Raw genomic sequence first — 20,451 nt, 5'->3', positions numbered from 1 at the left:
TAGCAATAAAAGTAAATAAATCTTCAAAAAAAAAATTGTTCCCTTGGCCCATCAAACACTACTTTAATAAACTGTTCTGAAAAAAATAACCTGAAATGTGGGCAATAGTGTGTGACTAGGAGTGCTCATCACAACATTATATTAAGTACAGGGAAAAAAACTCTCAAAAAGTTTTTAAAGATTATTTATTTGAAAGGCAGAGTTACAGAGAGAGAGAGAAAGCATAGTAGATCTTCAACCTGCTGGTTCACTTTATGGCCATGAGGGTTGGGGCTGGGCCAGGCAATGCCAGCAGGCAAGAGCTTCTTCCAGGTCTCCCACATGGATTAAGCGGCGCATCTTCAGCTGCATTCCCAGACCAAAAGTAAGGAACTGGATCGGAAGTGGAACAAGTGGGACTCAAACCAGTGCCCATATTGGATGTCAACACTAGAGGTAGCAACTTTACGCACTACACCATGATGTTGGGCCCCGTGTGTGTGTGTGTGTGTGTGTGTGTGTGTGTGTTTAAATAATCATTACAGGGTTGGTTAGGGTGGGAAGGATCGATATTTAGGGAAAATTGGGTGAACTCATTGTTTACAAATTTGCTATTTTTTCTTTTCCTGGGGAAAGGGAAGAGACAAAGGGGGAAACCACTCATGACTTTCCACATGTCCCAGTGCCCAGGGTTGAGGAACCACCACCTCATATCAACCCAGAGTCTCAACGCACACATGTTCCGAGGGTTCTGTCCAAGTGGTTTGGATAGTTCTGAAATGCTGTCGATTTCAGTTATCCAGGGATGATGTCGCCCTCCCAACGCCCATTGGCTCCGTTCACCTAGATTTTTTGCTGTCATCGTTTGGGGTAGTTGTCCAGTTAGTTCTGTTCTTATGCTACAGCACCAAATGAGCTGCCATATTCTCCTTTTACAACAGGGCCTGTGTCCCCTGCTTCTCCTTTTTTATTAAGTAGGATGTGTTCTTGCATGTAAGTGCAAGTACCCAGGCCAGACGTCCTAAGAATCCCCGGATCCCCCTTCCCTGGGGCTCCCAAACCTGGCACCTACCTAGTAGGCAGGTCCCAGGACCCAGGACAGGAGACCCAAGCCCCACCAGATCCCCTACCCTGGCGATCATAAACCCGGCACCCACCTTGCTGGTAGACTCCGTGGCCCGGGCCAGGTGACCTGAGCCTCATCGAATCCCCCAACCCTGGAACTCAGGAACCTGACACCCACCTAGAAGGTGGGCCTCCGGACCTATGTCAGATGATCTGACCCCACCAATACCCCCACCCCTGGAGCTCACGAAACTGACACCCAACTAGTAGTTGGCCTCTAGCACCCGGGCCATATCCCCTACCCCTGGGGTTCACAGAACCAACACCCAACTAGAAGGCGGGCCCCAGGATCCAGCAGCAACAAGTTTTAAAATACTCTCGGGCCTGGCAGCATGGCCTAGAGGCCAAAGTCCTCGCCTTGAACGCCCCGGGATCCCATATGGGCACTGGTTCTAGTCCCAGCAGCTCCACTTCCCATCCAGTTCCCTGCTTGTGGTCTGGGAAAGCAGTTGAGGACGGCCCAGGGCTTTGGGACCCTGCACCCGTGTGGGAGACCCGGAAGAGGTTCCTGGGTCCCGGCATAGGATCTGCGCAGCACCGGCCGTCGCGGCTCACTTGGGGAGTGAATCATCAGATGGAAGATCTTTCTCTCTGTCTCTCCTCTCTGTATATCCGGCTTTCCAATAATAATTAAATAAATAAATAAATAAATAAATAAATAAATAAATAAATAAATAAAATACTCTGAAAATAGCTAAAGTCGCAACAACAAACAAACTATGAAGTAACTTACAATGTATTTCAAACTGGAAATAGTAAGTAGTCTAACATCTTATTGATTACGTTTTCCTTAATAATTTACAAGCATGCTTGGGATACAGTCTTATACAATGTCATATGGAAAGTCTGTTCTCAATGGCCCCGTTAAAATGTATTAAGGAAAACACAAAGACCAGAAGCAAATAAAAATATCACCCATGCTTCATTTTAGATGGTTGAATAAGAAGTGATTGTCATTTTTCCGCTTACACTAGTTCCCTCCTCTCTTGTGTGTTAAATTTCTTTCCAGGACTGGCAAAATAATTACCAAAGAAAAACCCACTTTTTTGCAATTATTTTGTTTTAATAATCTTTACATAGTTGATCAGGGCACAAAAGCTCAAGGCCTACAGGAAAGTGGGTAAGACCATTGTTTCCATATTATTGCTTTTTTTTTTTTTGTTCTGTATCTGGGGTAAGGAGGGAGATGAAGGGAGAAGCCCCACCCAGCCTCCCACCCACCCCAGGGTCCCCAATGTGGGGCATGCTCCGAGGCTCCTGCTCAAGTGGTTTTGAGAGGTCAACAGTTCTGAATTGCTGCCAATCTCGCCATTCCAAGCACAATGAAATCTCTCCGGAATCCACTGGCTGACATAGTTCACCTTAGAGTCTCTGCCAACACATGGCTGGGGTAGTTGATTGACTTGTTCTGTCCTCCATCCTCTGTTGTGGTACCAGGTGTCCTCTGCAGGTTCCGATGGACTGCCATCTCCTCCATGTGCACCTGGGTATGCTGTCCATTGCTCTGTCTGAGCCTCTGAGGAGGCTCAGCTTTGACACTTGCACTCCACAGTCAGACCATGGAACCTGCAATTCTCTTCATGGTTGGGGTTCTGAGATCAGCAATTCAGTTGGAGAGATTCCAAAAGAAACTTTGTCTGAGGTGATCCCAGACCTGATTCTTGTGTGTGTTTGCCAGCATAGGGCTTGGCACAGTCTGTTGCCCCGACCAGCTGGTGGTTGCAATTGCTGGGTGAATTCTCTTTCCAGCCCTTTCTTCCGCATGAACCAATGGGTGTTGTAGTCCAGCCTGATTCTGCCCAGCACACACTTGGCTCTCACAAAAACCAGTGGGAGCTTCAGCCTGGTAATAGGAGTGACCTGCAATAACCCCCACCAGGTCTGCTCCTTGTGCGTGCGATCTATGGCTGGGAGCAACCCTGGCTGGGGAACTCAGGGGATGACCTGGCTAGGCTGTGGTTCCTACTGGTGAGGGCAAGGGCCAGAATGGGGGCTGCTACCTGGTTTGAACATGGCTGCAGTGTCCCTTGGCACAAGTGTGGACTGGGTCTGTGGTGTGCCAGACTGGGCTAGACTCAAGCACCAACTGGTACTCATGAAAACCAGGGTAGATGTAGAACAGATTAGGTTAGGTCTCTGCTGAGCCATATATGAGCTGTGTCAGGGAATGGACCAGGCTTGGTTAAGCTGTAACACCCAACAGTAAGAACCAGAATGGGTTGAAAGCCACTGTTTCTGCTAGGGCAGGAAGTGTACTAAGTAAGGCTGGTCCAGAGACCCACTGATGGTCATGAGATCTGGCACTGGGAAGGTTCTGATGGAGGAGCCTGGTCAACTGCTCTGTCAGGACACAGTCCCTGCAAGTGAGCACAAGAACCACAATAGGCAACAGCCCAGACCAGGCCAGGTTACAGCACCTGCCAGCATACATTTGGCACAGGTGGGGGCAAAGTAGGCTGGGCCAGTTCATATCACCCACTAGCGAATCTGAGCACCAGAACAGAGTGTGGGTCAGGATGGGTTGGGGTGCAACACAAACTAGTTCACATGAGGGTCCAGACTCGGGGCTAGCTGGGCTGGGCTAGGCTGTAATCCCCACCAACCTGAGCTGAAATTGGGGGTGGGCTGGGCAGGGCCAGGCTACAACATCCACTGGCAAATGCCAAGGTGAGGCAGGCCAACAACCAGCACCCAACCAGCAGCACCCAGCCAGCACACATGAGACCCGGGGGGGCGGTGAACCTGAAAGGGGGCTTCATGCAGCTCCCCTGCTGGTGGAACACCACTCCAACTGGAGAGCATGAGAGCTGGGATGGGGGCAGACAGAGCCGGGCAGGGCTACAACACCTGTAGGCCTCATGTGAGCTGGATCAGGGAAAAGCAAGGCTGAATTGACTGTGCCTACTGGTGCATGCATAAATCAGAATGGGTGAGGATTGGTTAGGCTTTACCGCAGCATCAGCTGGCAGAGGCTGGCACGGGGGGAGGCTAATTCTGTCAAGCTAAAGTGCAGCACCATCTGGAGAGTGCAAGATCTGGGAGTGGACTCATTAGGGAAACAGTGGGCACCGCCCCCTTGTGTTGCCACTCCCACTGCTGAGTGTGAGAACCAGGACTAGGGCAGGCAAAGAGTGGCACCTGCCAGTACGTGTGGACTGGATAGTGGGGCTGGTTGGGTTGAACTGAGCTTCAATGCCCATTGACATGTAAGAAAGCTGAACAGGATGTGGGATAGACCAGACCAGTCTGCTGTATATACTGGCAAGCCCAGGAACAAAGGCAGGGGGCAGGTCTGGTGGGGGTTATTGCAACTCGCTCTAACAAGTCTGCAGTTGCCACAGGTTTGTGTGAGGGCCGAGTGGGCAGTGGGTAGGATCAGGCTGGACTCTAACACTCATTGGTTTGCACAGAAGACAGGGCTGGAGACAGAACTGACCCAGCAATTGCAATTACCAGTGTGTGCAACAGACTGCCAGAACCAGTATTGGCAGGCACACACAAGAATCAGGTCTGGGGAACTTTCAGCAACCTATTGGCTGCTGGGAGGTCCCGGGCAGGGTCAGACTCCATGCTTGGGGCCCTGGCTCCAGCCATCACGACCATACGGTGAGCTGGGCCCAGGCTGTCAGTGTCCCATTTGGTGCCAGGCTCTGCCTGCTAGCCACCCGGCAGTGAGCTGTGGGATCTTGTGGGTATGGAATTGCTGCCTACGTACATCCATGTTGAGCCCACTATGCTTGTGGGTTGCAAATCAATCCTGAAGGACTCCCAATGAGAGTAACTTTTCCTTGAGGGTAATGAGACCTGGTGCTTTGGAGGAGAGAGACCGGATAATCTTCATGGGTCAGACTGACACAGTAGCCTACTTATGTGTCCTGTGTAGAACTTGTTATCACCAAACAATACTGACTGCCACACACCAGCCCATGAGAAAGCTAAGACTGGGGGCTTGTCTAGCAGGGCCAGATCCTAGTACCTGACAGAATGTTGGATCAGGGGATGGGTCACATTAGACAGGGCCATGACACTAACCAGCACACGAAAGAACCATTTCTCGGGGGTAGATTCTGTGGGAGATGAGTGGGCCAAACCCTACGGAAATACTAGTCCCACTTTAACTCAAGAGTTAGTTCAAGATTTGGGGTGGTTGGGCCCGGCAGCGTGGCCTAGCGGCTAAAGTCCTTGCCTTGAATGCGCTGGGATCCCATATGGGTGCCGGTTCCAATCCCGGCTGCTCCACTTCCCATCCAGCTCCCTGCTTCTGGCCTGGGAAAGCAGTCGAGGACGGCCCAACGCCTTGGGACCCTGCACCCGTGTGGGAGACCTGGAAGAGGTTCCCGGCTTCGGATCGGCACAGCACCGGCCGTTGTGCTCACTTGGGGAGTGAATCATCGGACGAAATATCTTCCTCTCTGTCTCTCCTCCTCTCTGTCTATCTGACTTTCTAATAAAAATAAATAAATCTTTAAAAAAAAAAAAAGATTTGGGGTGGTGATGGGCTGAGCTATGAGTGACCACTGAACTTGCCATCACTTACAGGTAAAGGAACCGACAACAGTCTGGGCTGGTCATGGCAGCAGCACCTGCATGTGAATCCTAAAACAGGGTATGGGGTGGGCCAGGCTGCAACATTCACCAGCTCATACAAGGCCAAAATGGAAGGGCAGACTATGCCGGGCACTAGCCTAACACCCACTGGCATGTATGAGATCTGGGTCTGGGAGTGGGTCAAGTGGGGGAACTTGGGAAACTCCCCTAGTGGGTTACAACTCTCATTGATGATCACATGGTCTAGGACTGGGGGTTAGTCAGGCTGGGTAAAGTAACTCCAATGGCTGGCTAATGTGTGGGTTGATTATGGAAGAGGGTGGGCAGAGCAAACCCTAGCTCACAAGCAAGAATAGAAATCAGGCTGGAGTACAGGTCATGCCGAGATAGACTCTTACGTCTACTGGTCTTCATGAGCCAGGGATGCTAGGCCACAGCATCTAAGACAAAGGTCAAGACAGGTGAGGGGCTATGCCAAGATGGGTCAGAACAACCACTAACATGCACGCGATCTATGGCTGGGAACAGGCCTGTTTGGGGAGCTAAGAGAACACCCTGACTGGGTTGGGGGTCCCACTGATGAGGGCAGGGGCCAAAGTAGGGGCTGCGTTCTGGTCTGGATATGGCTGCAGTCTCCCTTGGCACAAATGTGGATTGGGACTGGACGCACCAAGCCGGGCTAGACTCCAGCACCAACTGGTGCTCGTGAAAACCAGTAGATGTAGAACAGACTAGGCTAGGTCTCTGCCCCTACTGTGCCATGTGTGAGCAGTGTCTGGGTATGGATGAGCTGTGGCTGGGCTGAAACATCCAATAGTAAGAACCAGAATGGGTTGTAGGCCAGTCAGGAAAGGCCACTGTTCCTGCTAGGACAGGAAGTGGACTAAATGGGACTGGCTCATGGACCCACTGTATGCGTGAGATCTGGCATTGGGAGAGGTTCTGATGGAGGAGCCTGGGCAACTCCTCTGTCAGGACACAGTCCCTGCAGGTGAGTGCAAGAACCACGATGGGGAGCAGCCCAGACCAGGCCAGGGAAAGGTACCCACTGGCATACATTTGGCATAGGTTGGGGGCAAATCAGGCTGAACTAGTTCATATCACCCATTGGCGAATCTGAGCACCAGAACAGTGTGGGTCGAGCCAGGTTCGGTCGCAACACATGCCAGTACGCATTACGGCTGGGATGGGGTGCCGGCTGGGCTGGGCTAAGCTATAATTCGCACCAACCTGAGCAGAAATTGTGGGTGGGCCTTACCGGGTCAAAAAACAGCACCCACTGGCAAATGCTGAGGTGAGCGGGGCCGTGCCAGACTGGGCCGCAGCACCCAACCAGCTCATGCAGGAACCAGGCAGCCTCCTCAGAGGCTCAGACAGAGCAATGGACAGCATACCCAGGTGCACATGGAGGAGATGGCAGTCCATCGGAACCTGCAGAGGACACCTGGTACCACAACAGAGGATGGAGGACAGAACAAGTCAATCAACTACCCCAGCCATGTGTTGGCAGAGACTCTAAGGTGAACTATGTCAGCCAGCGGATTCCGGAGAGATTTCATTGTGCTTGGAATGGTGAGATTGGCAGCAATTCAGAACTGTTGACCTCTCAAAACCACTTGAGCAGGAGCCTCGGAGCATGCCCCACATTGGGGACCCTAAGGTGGGTGGGAGGCTGGGTGGGGCTTCTCCCTTTATCTCCCTCCTTACCCCAGATACAGAACAAAAAAAAAACAATAATGTGGAAACAATGGTCTTACCCACTTTCCTGTATGCCTTGAGCTTTTGTGCCCTAATCAACTATGTAAAGAATGTAAAGATTGGACCCGGCAGCGTGGGCACCGGTTCTAATCCCAGCAGCTCCACTTCCCTTCCAGCTCCCTGCTTGTGGCCTGGGAAAGCAGTCGAGGACGGCCCAACGCCTTGGGATCCTGCACCCACGTAGGAGACCTGGAGGAAGTTCCTGGCTCCTGGCTCCTGATCGGTGCAGCACCAGCCGTTGCGCTCACTTGGGGAGTGAATCATCAGATGGAAGATCTTCCTCTCCGTCTTTTCTCCTCTCTGTATATCTGACTTAGTAATAAAAATAAAAATTAATCTTAAAAAAAAAAGAAAAAGAAGTGGAGCAACCGGGACCCAAATCAGTGCCCATACAGGATGTTGGTGAGCTCCGGCCCATCCTCACAGGTGCCATCCAGGCGGCCCACCTGGATGGCCACCTCCTGCTGGGTGGGGTTGTGAGGGTCCCACTGCTCGGGGTCTTCCAGCAGCCCAGCTTCCCCTTGCACCTCTCAACCTCCCTCCTGCTTCTGTGACAGGTGCCCGACCACGATTCAGGGCCCAGGTCAGCAGGCAGAAAGAGAAGCAGCAGGGAGAAATGGAATCTCCACGCCCTACCTTGTCTCTACCTGAACTGCAACCTTGCTTGTTGGCTTTCAAAGCCTAGCCCTGCCCAGGTACATGCAGCAGACAAAACCTGACCCGATCCTTGCCTGATCCAATCATGGCCAGAGATCCCTTGCATGCCTGAGCTTGAGGAAGAGCTGACATTCACACAATGGGGAGGTTGGTAAGGGGACCGTCTGCCACCTCCCCAGCGTCCACAAGGGACACTGGTGGCCTTGCAGAATTCTGACTCCTTTGGGAGTTCCGGGGGAATCAGCGCTATGTGGCCATGCTGAGGCTGGGAGAGCTGTGACTGCCCCCAGATTCCTCCAAGTTCTGTGTCCCCACTGGGAGTACACAAGCCTTGGGACCTCATGCCTACCACAAAAGGGTCCCAGAGCTGCCTGAGTTAGCAGGCTGCTGGGTCTTTCCCTGCTGATGACACCCAGGGACCCCGAGGCCATGCCAACACTGCTGGCCTGGCAGGTGCAAAGCCTGTATCCAGAAATCCAGGAGGCCAGAAATCCAAACTCAGACTGCCCGCCCAAGCCAGCAGCACCTCTGGGAGCACCAGGAGCCGGCAGGATACACAGACACATCACACCCATAGAAAAGGGGCAGATGCCGTGAGCCGAGGGGTACACAGAAATCACAAATTCTGAGGTCAGGCAGGGGTTGTCAGAGAGAGGGCCTGGACCAGGCGCTCATTAGCAGGGTCCAGGTATCCTTACCCATCTGGGCTGCTGGCTCTGGCTCAGCCTCAGCCTCCCCAGCTGTGAAATGGGGGCATGATACCCACAGCACAGAGATGACCCACCAGCAGTGGGGAGACCAGGAGTGGGAGGGCCCAGCACATGGCGGGAGCAGCTGCCGCACTGCAGACAGACATGGACGTGTGGCTACACCTGCAGGTCAGCAGCCTCACTCAGCCCTGAGCCCGGCGCCCTGTCCATAGCCCTGAAGCCACTTGCTGGTGGAACAGAGCTCAGCTAGGAACATACGCCCTGGCTCCCAACAGTGCCCGTCTAACTTTGTTTCGACGTGGTTAAAGCCAAAACCCTCTTCCAAGCCTCCCCCCCAAGCCAAGAGCATCTCCAGGACCCAAATCTGAGGGTTGAAGGAGGGTCCTGTGCCCCCTCCATCACCCAAAAGCCAATCCTCCTACCCAGAGGCGCTTGCCCAGCCATGGTGCCCCAGGAATGGCACAGCGCTGGGCTGGCACACTCTCCCCTCCCCCTCACTTCCCCCACACACCCCTGGCCTTGCAGACCGCAGATGCTGTGCAGGCAGCTGGCTCCGTGACCTTGGTGGCTGACCTTGCCTCCCTGGGGCCAGGAGGGGGGGCATCTATAAAAGAGAAGCTGCCCCCCCTCCCCGTGGGCTAGCCCTGTGGCCAGCACTGTCACAGGCCCAGGGATCCGGCTAGGCTGCCTCAGGGCCGGCTTCCCGCTGGCCACAGCTGCCACCTCTCCATGAAAGCAGGAGCTGCGGCCTCCTGCCTGGCTTGCAGTCCTTCCTGCCCCCCACTGCCACTCAGAGCCCCTTGGGCCAGGACCTGCCTCCCCCACCCCCATTCCGGGATGTCCCCAAAGCAAAATGGACTCCACCTGGGGACAGGTGAGAGCTGGGAGGTGAACGAAGGACCGCAGGGCCTGAGAGCTGGCCAGTCAGGGAGGGCTGAAGCATAGTGCCTGGCACAGCCCCACCATGGGCAGGGGCTGCCAGGAGGGCCGGGGTCAAGGCCCAGGCCCCGTGCCTCCCTCCTCCTCCACACAGCCCCGCACAGCTCCAGCCAAGGCCCCAGGGCAACGCTGAGCCCAGCCACACCTCACCGAACTGCCAGGACCTGCCTTGCCCTGCCCTGCCTAGCCGGGCACTGCCCTGCCAAACAACCCCTCCCAGGAAACATGGCCAAGGGTGGGGGGTTGGGGTGGGGGGGTTAGAGCGGCACTCCCAACAAGGACATGGAGGAGGGTGGCGGAGAACGGGCCAGAAGACACAGAGGGGACAGTGGGGGAGTGCCCAGCCCCAAGGGGGTACACAGTTGTCGGGGCCACAGTCAAGCCACAAACCTCAACTCCTGGGAGCAGGTGGGAGGCAGGGGCCGAGCTCAGAATCCCACCACCCTTCTCCTCACCCAAGACAGAAAAGATGGCAGAGAGAAGGCGGGTGACTCCAGCAAGCTCCCCCCATCCACTCGGGGGGCGGGGCAGGAACAGAGGGCTAGCTCCTCACACCTGGCCTGCCCACCACCTCCCCGGCCAGCGCTGCAGGTGATGCAGGGACCTGGGGCCTGCAACCCTGAGAATATTTACATATTCCTGGGGAGAGGGGAGAGGGCAGGGTGCGGTGGGGAGCAGCCCGAGGGGGTCCGTGGGAAGCGAGAGGGACATGCGCACCCACGCGGACACCCCCTGGCTGGTAGGCTCCCTGGAGGAGAGGGCTTGTGGGCTCAGAAGTGGGAGCAGGTGAAAGACAGGGAGAACTGGGGAGGCCGTCGTGAGCCCCGCCGGCAGCCCCCCACTCAGCCCCTTTAAAAGTTTGCCCCCCTGCCCCCCAACCCGCCGGGGCGGGCTCTGAGCCCAGGAGCAGCTGCCATCCCCGCTTCCTCCTCCTGCTCTCCTTCCTCCTCCTTCTCCTCCAGTTCCCGCTCGGACACAACAATGCGCAGCCCGGCCGAGAACGAGCCAGGGAAGCGAGCGTGGAAAATCCCCCAATTTTGCAATGTCAAGGCGCGGGGCGCTCGGCGAGCATCGGGCCGCAGTGCTGCCCCCGCGCGTCCGCCCCGCGGCACTGCAGCCCCCCGAGGCCGGGGCGCCGCGGTTGATCTGCTGGTTCTCGGACGCCGAGGGAGCGCGGGAGGGAGCCCGTGGCGCCTCCTCCCTGATGCCCAGAGCTGGCAGACAGGGGCACCTCCGGGCACCCAGGCCTGGAACTGGGTTCAGCTCCCTGCCTGCCCGCTGCAGCCAGGGCAACAGGGCAGCAGGTGCCCACACCAGGGGCTTGGCCTTTCTGAGCCTCAGTTTTCCCCTCTGCAGGCTTGGACTGGAAATGGCACGTGGACAGTCCCTGGTAAGGAGTAGCACTTGGCAGGACGAATGTGCCCCGGGGTGGGGGTGGGGGGGCAGGACATCTGGAGGGCTCCTCCCCAGGGCCGTTCTGCTTGCAGGGTCTGCCCAAGCAGGAAGCCTCCCCAGGCCTCCTAGCAGAAGGTCAGCGTCACTGGGGAAGCCTAAACCAATGCCCCCTCCAGGTCTCTGGGAACGGGAGAAGCGTCCCCAAGCAGGAGCAGGCCCTTGGAGCACTGCATTCCCCTAAAACCCCCTTCCCCAAGGGCTGTGGGGCCCAAACCGCCCTGAACCCAGCCCCAGCCCTGCCTGCCCTACCCCGCAGTCCCTTGAACAGCCTCGAGTCCACCTTGGGTGGGGTCTAGGGGTACCAGCACCTTTCCTGTCCCCAGAGGCTTGCTGGAGTGCTTTTATTAGATACACAGATAGATTTATTTTGGCAATGCAACAAACACCATCCACCTCCTCCACTCCCTCTTCGCCAGTCTCCCCTCTCTGCTCCCACAAGCGAAAATAGAACTAAACTCAAGCACCGCCAGGCAGAGCCAGGCGCACACTTTGGAACCCAGACCCAGCACCTGGACTCGGTCCCGGAGCTCACTCTGGCCGGAGGTCGCGGGGGTCCACCGGTGCTGCACCTGCTCCCCCTGCAGCCAGAGCGCCGGGGTCCAGGTGCCGCCAGGACTCGGGGTCCAGCAGCCAGGAGGGACACCCCCTCCCGCCCCAGCGCACGCCCACGGAGGCCCAGGGACTCCAGCCCAGGCAGGCCAAAACTCGGAATTGCTTCTAGACTCTCAGCTGTTAAATCCTACCTCTAGGTCTTATAAAAACAACTTTGTCATTGGAGTGTAATTAACTTAAAGGGAGAAAAAAGGCTAAAATTCACACAAGGAGCGAGTGTGAGAGAAGCAGGCCGGGGCCCCTTGGCACACTCAGCTCCAGCCCCTGGCCCCCGAGCCGCGGGCGGGTTCCTGCAGGCTCCCTCGGCTGCGCGCCCCAGCGCCCTCGGTCCCTTCCAGGACAGCCCCAGGCGTCCGGAACTCCAGCCCGCAAGGTCAAGGCCCTTCCTCCAGAGGAGGAGCAGGGCGGCGGGGGAGGCCACCCGGGGCCAGGACCCGGGGAGCAGAGGGCGCAGACCGCAGCGCCACCCCCTCGGCCCTGGGTGCCACCCGCGCATCGGCTCCAAGCTCCCCGGCTCCCCCGCCGGGCCTCTGCGGGCTGCCAGCCGCCCGGCGCCCCGCGGACACCCGGCCTCGGCCCGGGGCGCGTTTGGGGGTGTCTCCGGCACCCCGAGGGGCGGGGGGCGGGGCCGAGAAGCCGCGCGGGCGGCGACGGCAAGCGGCGGCGCGGCGGGGGCGGGGGCCGGGGGCGGGCCGGGGCGGGGCGGCGGCGGACTGCGGAGACGCGGCGGCGCGCGGGGCGGCGCAGAGCGTGGTCGGCGCGGAGCGGAGCGGGCCGGCGCGAGGGGCGCGCGCGCGCGGGGCCGGGGGCGGCGAGGCCCGGTGGAGCGGCGCCGGAGGTCGGGCCCGGGAACCGGGCACCCAGGAGCCGGGGGAGCGCGTCGGGCGCAGCCATGGCGCCGCGGAGGGCCGGGGCCCGCGCCGCGGAGGGCGGCCTGGGCGCCGAGTAGCCGGCCGGGCCGGAACGGGGCGACGGCGGCGGCGGTTGCTGCTGCTGCGCCCCCCGCCCTCCGGGCTCCGCGCGCGCCCCGCGCCGGGGTGGCCGGCGATGGTGACACATGCGGCGGCGGCGCGCCGGCGGCAGGACCATGGTTGAGCGCGCCAGCAAGTTCGTGCTGGTGGTGGCGGGCTCGGCGTGCTTTATGCTCATCCTGTACCAGTACGCGGGCCCGGGGCTGAGCCTGGGCGCGCCCGGCGGCCGCGCGCCGCCCGACGACCTGGACCTGTTCCCCACGCCCGACCCGCACTACGAGAAGAAGTACTACTTCCCGGTGCGCGAGCTGGAGCGCTCGCTGCGCTTCGACATGAAGGGCGACGACGTGATCGTCTTCCTGCACATCCAGAAGACGGGCGGCACCACCTTCGGCCGCCACCTAGTGCAGAACGTGCGCCTCGAGGTGCCCTGCGACTGCCGGCCCGGCCAAAAGAAGTGCACCTGCTACCGACCCAACCGCCGCGAGACCTGGCTCTTCTCCCGCTTCTCCACGGGCTGGAGCTGCGGACTGCACGCCGACTGGACCGAACTCACCAACTGCGTCCCGGGCGTCCTGGACCGCCGTGACCCCGCCACTATGCGCACCCCCAGGTGAGCACCCGCCGCCCGCGGGACGGCATCGTTGCGGACGGGGAGGGGGTCCCCGGGTGGCGGGGGCGCAAGGAGAGAATGGGAGAGGCCCCAGCGCACCCTCGCTCCTCACTGGGCCGGCCAGAGCCAGCCCTCGCTCGGCTACGGTGCTCTCTGCCCCTTCTGACCTGCGGGGTGCCCGATGACCGCGGTTCATCCGCTCTGCTGCCAACCCTGCTCTCTGACGCAGCTCTCATCGCCAAGCTCTCCGGCGTGGCTGCGGTGTCTTAGGTCCCGCAGGTCCCTCTCACCGCTGTGCACACGGGGTGGGGAGAAGATCCGACCTGCCTGCTCCCGCGGGTCTACCTGCGGGCCGGGGGACTTCTGGAATGTACATGCGACCCCCTCTACCTGTGCGGTGCCGGCTTCCCGCCGCTTTCTCGTGCCTAAAGCGCAGTTGAGAGAAGTGAGGTGCACCTGTGGTGCACGCTGAAGGCAGGGGGCGTGGAGACAGGCCTGCCCCGGTGTGTGCAGGTAGAACAAAGGCTCCGTGTGACCTGAGGCTGGGGGTGGGGAGGAAGCAGCGCTGTAGCCTCCCCAGCCTTAGGAGGGAAACAAAAGCCATCTCCAGGGAAGGGAGTGCCATTCTTCCCCAGGACCCGCACCAGCCAGGTGGGCCCAGCTGCTGGTGGGCACCTGTGCAGCCCGGCATCTTCGTGGAGGCGGCAGGGAAGGGGGAGGACCCTCCATACCCGCTCCTTTCCAGGTGCTCCCTTAACTGTGGGAGTTGGGGGCTCAGAGCCAGCCTGTGTGGGCAGGGAGCATTGGAACAGCTTCCCTGGGGAGCCCTTCCTGGCAGGACCCCCAGGATCACTGGCTGGCAGCATGAAACTTGGGATGGTTTGTACTCCTGGTCCCTGGTGCCCCGATGACCCCCACGGAAGGGCCCGAGCCAGCTCCTCTGCTTACCTTTTGTTTCTTGGCCTGGTGTCCTCAGGGCTGAGTCCGCACTCAGGCTGGGGTGGTGTAGGGGTGCCAGCGGGGGGAAGCAGAGCGCTGCTTGGGTTCGCCCTCTTGCCCCACCCTTAAGGGTCTGGCCTTTGGTTTTTCTTACCCCTCGGTTCCACTTGCGTTTGGCTGGGCTTCCCCCCCCCCCCCCGCCACCCGAATGTGTGCCACACATTCGTTCTGCTACCAGCAGCTCTTGGCCCCAGAGGTCACGTTCCAAACTTGGTGCTAACCATGCTGTCCGTTCAAGTTCTTTGAAGCATTGCTTTCTGCTTTGCAAGCGCAGGACCCCCACTCAGACCTGCTGCTGGGTACTCCACAGAGCTGGGCTGAGGGCCACTGCCACCACCCTGCCTTCTGGGCCAGAAACTGAGAGCTGGGCTGTGACCAACCCCCATGCGCCGGGGACGGTATTTCTGTGCCTGTAGGGGAACCGGGAAGGAGATCCTGGGGTTATCTGGCGGAGAAAGCTGGCAGTAGAGTGCCCCAGCAGCGGCCAAGTTGTTCAGCCTGCAGCCCTTCCTCCCTCAGGGGCCCTTAGGAGTGAGAGGCCCTGGCCTGCCCGAAGCAGGAGTTGTCCATCCAACCCTGCTGCCCTCCCCCATGCCCAAGCCAGCCAGCAGTAGCAGGACTGGGTGAGGCAGGCGGGCCCCAGGTGTGTGCACACGGGCCAGCCCAGGCCCCTGCCGGAGGAGGAGGGTCGAGGGACAAGTCCCTGAAGCTGTCTGCCCAGCAGCATGGGGGCAGGTTCCAAGACTGCTGAACCACCCTGGCTGTTAGAGTGGGCTGGCTCGCTAGGCAGTGGTAGCAACCTGCTCCCCACTCTGCCTCCTCTCGCTTCTTCGTTCCTTTCTGTGTGGGGACTCGCTAGATTGCCTGTTTGGTGAGCTTTGTCACGTGGCCAGGTGATCTGGGCTTCTTGGGCCATAGCCTAGCCACCCCGAAGTTCCCCCTGGCTGAGCCTAGCCAGACAGGCAGCATCTCCCGAGTGCCCCCCAGGGATCCCCAGCAACTTAGGGTGCAAGGTGGTGAGTGGCGTTTTGTAGTCACCCTCGTGTGCAGAGGTTTGGGTGTCCATCTGGCTGGTGACCCCTGGAGCCGGCAGGCTGGCTCTGGGCACTGCGTCCCTCTCTCCTCCCCCCACCACCGTCCCCAGAGCCGTGCAGGCTGCAGGGCCTTGGGGAGCTTAGGCTCTGCCTGGAACCAAGCCTCCCCGTGACCAGGCCCAGCCTACAGAGTGTGCATTCGCTGACAAAAAGGTCGGACACTTCTGCCAGCTGGTAGCACTGGCCAAGGCAAGCAGGGCATCGGCCAGTCCCTCTAGGGTTCCTGTGGGAGCCGCCTCAAGCTGCCAGCTTCCCGCCGAGTGGCTGCTCCTGGTGCCAATGTGACGCCGTGGCCCAGAGGGAGACGCAGTCAAGGCATTGCCTCGCCCACCCCAGGCAGTGCTGCCTAGCAGGATGGATGGCACCACGGAGCCCTGGTGTCCGTGCTGTGGGGCCTCGCGGGACCCACAGCCTCCTGTCTGTCTACTCACTGTCCCACAGGCTTTTCTCGCTCTGGTCTTTGCTCAGGCATCCCTTCATCCAAGGAAGCCTTCCCTGGCTTCCTGGTCCTGGACATGCCCTGGGGTGCTCTGCCACTCTGGCACAGCCACATTACCTTGGCTCTGGCACTGCCTTCCTGGTGCCCCCAGAGTGTCTGGGCTCGGTGCCACCTTTCCTTGTGGGTCAAGCTTGAGAGCAGGCCTGAGACCCGCCCCCCCAGGGGCTCCTGTGTGGGGGGCCAGGTTTTCTGCAGCAGCTGTGGCTCTGCGCTTGTGGCAACTTTTGACCTGTCTGCCGTGACACCTACAAACAGACCACTGTTGGCCACAGGGACAGCGGTTACCCAGAGCCAGTGGCTGAGGCCACCAGGCAGGCAGGCAGACAGGCCCCAGAACTGGGACAGGAAGAGAGCTTAGTGTACACAGCCCGAGAAGGCCTTGGATTGAGGTGGGCGAGAGGCTCTTGAATTCAAGATCTTTTGCATTTGGGTTTCACTGAAGCACAGCAAGGCGCTGGGAAAGCCGCCTCTTTGTAAGCAGGCTCCTCCCGTGTGGTTTGCTGACTGCAGGGTCTCTGGGGGCCCTCGGGCTCTGGCTGCTGACCCTGCTCTGGCAGTGGAGGTGGACCCGGAGGCGTGCCCACAGGGCCATAGTGGGGACTGGCCTCGCCTAGAGCCTTGCCTGCTGGGTGGCCGGGACCCAGAGGCCTAGGAGGCCACGGCCATGGTGTGGGTCCGGGTTACTCTCTCGCCTTTGGCAGCCACGGGTGGGGGGTGAGTAGCCACACTGGACCCGGGGTGCTGCAAGCCAGGCGAGGGCTCCCCGAGTCTCTTCCTCCTCCCACGCAGTTGCCTTGTTGCTATCTTTACAGGGGTTTGGTCTGTGGTGGGTGGTGGAGGATGAAGATAAACAGCCACAGTCTCTCTTCCTGTCCCCATGCAAGGCTGCTCCCCCGTCTAATGGAAGCCATAGCGTGAGTGACCCCCGGCCGTCCTCAGGGCCACCGTGGACCCGCTCGTGCCTAAGTTCCAGTTTCCTTTGGGAACCCCGAAAGGCGTGGCTGTTTGTTCTGCTTGTCGCTGGTCAGTTACTTTATAGAGGCTGCCTCCCACTCCAAGCCGCCCCGCCCAGGTGTCCCACCTGGGACGTTGGCGTGTCCCCACAGCTGTGCCCTGACACACCCTCGCTGTCTAGCATGTCACCGTTCAGAAGGAAAGCGTCCTGTTTTGGCAGCAGTCCCTCGCTGTGGTTGCTCCTGACCTACGTGCCTATCTGGACTGGTGACTGGGAGTGACTGTACCCCCAGGAACTCTCAACCATACAGGGGATGCCTGGGGTCTGAAGAAGCGACCAGTCTCTGGAGGGCTAATGAGGAAGCCAGCATAGGGAGAAGAGGGGGGTCTTCATCCCCTGGGTACCCACTGGGTACTTGGGAGAGGTCTTTGGACTAAGCCCTTGGCATTGCCTGGATGCCTACACATGCCCACGGCTCCATTTCCCAGATGAGAAAGTCAAAGGCTGGAGATATCAGGGCACGTGGTCCCCAGCCTTGTATTGCATCTCTGCCTGACTCAGCAGGTCAGGACCAAGTGGGCGCACGCAGGCACTTCACCGTGGACCCCCTGTGGTCAGATTGGCTGCCTTGCAAGCATCAGGCTTCCTAGGGGAGGGGGAGGAGGCGGGGTCTCCCTGCCCCTCACCCCCTCTCTCAAGGCCCTTATTCTTGGCTGTTCAGGAAGCCACTTGGCTCTGGTACTTCCTAATGAGATTGCACTGTTTGTTTTGGCTTCTGTGGGCAGGGGGAGAAGTCTGCCATGCGGGGGAAGAAAAAGTCCCAAGGGTGAAGAGCTGGGGCGGCCTGGGGCCAGACGTGTGTGTGTGTGTGTGTGTGTGTGTGTGTGTGTGTGTGTGTGTGTCTACACAAGAATTCAAGCTCTGGATGCCCAGTCAGCATCCAAGAGCCATAGCTGGGCGCAGCACCATACAAGGCGGGTGGAGAGGGCCTGGTGTCCGTGTGCCTTCTGCACCCCAAATGCAGAGTGGGGTACTTGTCACCCAATCTCTTCCTGGTGGGCAGAGGGAGGAGGCTGCTCAGCCAGGGCAACCCTTGTCCCCCATTACCACCCGCCTGCTGCCCCAGAAGGATGACTCTCCTGGTCTTTCCCTGTAGCATCAGTGGCCAATTGTTCAAGTTGGGGGCTCCCCTCAGGCAGCTGGACCATGGCAGCTGGGGGCGGAGCAGCGATGCTTGGGGGTGTCGGTGAGAGGCCCCCTCCTGGCAGCCCGGCAGCCCAGCAGCCCAGCATCGGCTGGCTGTATGCAGGCTCCTGGAGCCACAGAGCTGCGGCTGCCTCCGCATGTTTACATGGAAGATCTTCAGAAGGCCCACCAGGGCGCGTCAGAGCTAATCGACAATCGCCTTCAGCAGAGATTAGCACTCAGCAGTTACACGCTTACAAAGCTATAGAGGTCATGGAGACCAGTGGCCTGGGTCACCCGCCATTGCTGGTCCCTGATAAGCGGCAGGAGTCTTTATCTCCCCCAGGACAGGGCTTCTCTCCCTGGAGGAGGAGGAGGAGGGAAGGCCCAGGTAGGGTCCAGACTGCCCCCCTTGGGAAAAGCCAGCTGCCAGCTCAGGACCTGCACCTGAACCCTGAGTCCAGCCTGGCCCTGATCCCCACCTGAACACTTGGCCTGCCTTTGCCCGCGTCATGGAGCAGTGGGAGGCCGGGGCTCTGCGGGACTCACATTGTCCTGCACGTCACGTGAGGGCAGGATGGGCAAGCCGTGAGGAGGGCAGGTGAGCAGAGTAGAGACGGGGCGGCTGGGAACTGCCCCAGGCCTCCGGGGGTCCCAGGGAGGCCGGAGTCCAGGCTCGGAGCGACTCCCAGTCTCGCCTCTCACAGGATCCATGCCTTGATTTCCGCATCTGTACACTGGGCACCCCAGGGGTGCCTGTGCCCTGTGGGCGGGGCTTCTTCCTTCAGGAGGGCCCTGGGCTCGATCCCCAGCCCTGGAGGTCAGAGTGCTCTCTCTCTCTTTTTTTTTTTTTTGGAGGATATATTTATTTATTTGAAAGGCAGAGTTACAGCGAGAACCAGAGATCTACCATCCATTCGTTCATTCCCCAGATGACCACATTGGTCAGGCCTGAACTGGGTTGAAACCAGGAGCCAGGAGCTTTTTCCTGGTCTCCTTTATGGGTGTAGGGCCCCAAGCACTTGGGCCATCCTCTGCGGGTTTTCCGAGACTATTAATGGGGAACTGGGTCAGAAGTGGAACAAGCAGCACTCGAACCAGAGCCCACACGGGATGCTGGTATTGCAGACAGCTGCATAACCCAGTAAGCCACGGCACCAACCCAAGCGCTTGGTCTTGCTGCCTCCAGCGCCAGCAGGTTGGATCAGAGCAACCTTACTCAGCAGGTGGGCTCCTGTCACCTGTTCAGCCTGGGATGTGCTGGGCGTCAGCCCTGAGGGCCTCCTCTCAGCCCAGGCTGTGGCCTGTCCTGTCCTGTCCTGATAAAGCTTCAGTGTTGGCCTGCTGGCTGCAGTGCAGAGCAGGCAGGAAGGAAAGAGCCCCTTGATGCTGGCAGGGCTCTGCTTGACTGCTCCTGTGAGGAGGAAGGGAGCCCCCCTTGGGGACAGATGCAAGGCCCAGGCCCTCACCCTCACGGCAGCCCCCAGGCAGCTCCCAATCCCCTCCCGCTTCCTGTGCCTAGGCAAGCTCTACTGTGTAACTCACCTCACCGCAGTGCTGATCTGAGCAGCTCGCTGGCAGCTGCGGCTGACTGTGCTTAACCCTCCGCCGCCTGCTGCCTTCGCCTTGCACAGCCCTGGCCTCCTTGCTGAGATGCACCGTGTTGGTGCACGACCGGCAGGTGAATTCATCAGCTGCCAGCTCACACTGCAGGGTTGCCTAGACCTAGCACCTTGCCCTGCTACTCTGTGCTTGGAGCAGCTAGCAGAAACCCTGCCTACACGTGGCCGCCCCGCCTTCCCAGGCACACAGGGGTTAACCTACCCTGTCCCGCTAGATGGCTGGGGCAGGTTCACAGGGCTGATGGCTGTGTTCATTCGCAGGTGAACTACTCCCAGCTCCCTGGCCATAGTCCCCCAAAGGCTTGTGTCCCTTGGACTGGTTCACCTGCCCTTCAGCACTCCCTCCCAAGTGTCTGTCCACCCCAGACCAGCCCTGCCGTCTGGCCCATTACATACACGGGAGGCTCATGCCTGCCCACAGCTGAACCCTGGGCTAGGAGACTCGGTGAGTGGACAGATGGCCGGCTGACCTGCTGTCCTTCTGGCAGTGTAGACTCCCCGGGGACTTCCTCCGAGGACGTCCCCAGTGGCCATCCAAGCCCAAGCAGCCAGATGAGGCCAGCTCACAGCCACAGGCCCGCTCCCCAGGATCCTCAGGGCCTGGAGTGGAAGAGAGATTCCAGCCAGAATCTGCACTCAATACTGTTTGAAGTCACAGGAAGCCCCCACCTCCCACCTCCCCGCGGGCCCCTTTCCGAGCTGGGGACAGCCTTTGTCAGTGTCACTCCAC

At 59.3% G+C, this 20,451-nt stretch overlaps 1 protein-coding gene across 1 annotated transcript in view; it reads left to right on the top strand.

Annotated features, from left to right (window-relative positions):
- Positions 1 to 12,579: 12,579 nt before the first annotated feature.
- HS6ST1 (heparan sulfate 6-O-sulfotransferase 1) overlaps positions 12,580 to 20,451 on the top strand; it is a 28,754-nt gene continuing 20,882 nt past the window's right edge. Inside the window, exon 1 of the mRNA XM_004589328.3 lies at positions 12,580 to 13,367. Within this exon, the coding sequence (XP_004589385.2) occupies positions 12,841 to 13,367 (527 nt within the window). The 5' untranslated portion in view covers positions 12,580 to 12,840. The remainder of the gene's footprint in view (positions 13,368 to 20,451) is intronic.

Source organism: Ochotona princeps, chromosome 5, assembly GCF_030435755.1.
Source record: "Ochotona princeps isolate mOchPri1 chromosome 5, mOchPri1.hap1, whole genome shotgun sequence".
Classification (NCBI taxonomy): Eukaryota; Metazoa; Chordata; class Mammalia; order Lagomorpha; family Ochotonidae; genus Ochotona; species Ochotona princeps.
Note: the sequence above shows the minus strand (reverse complement) of the source record. Positions and strands in the feature narration are given on the sequence as shown.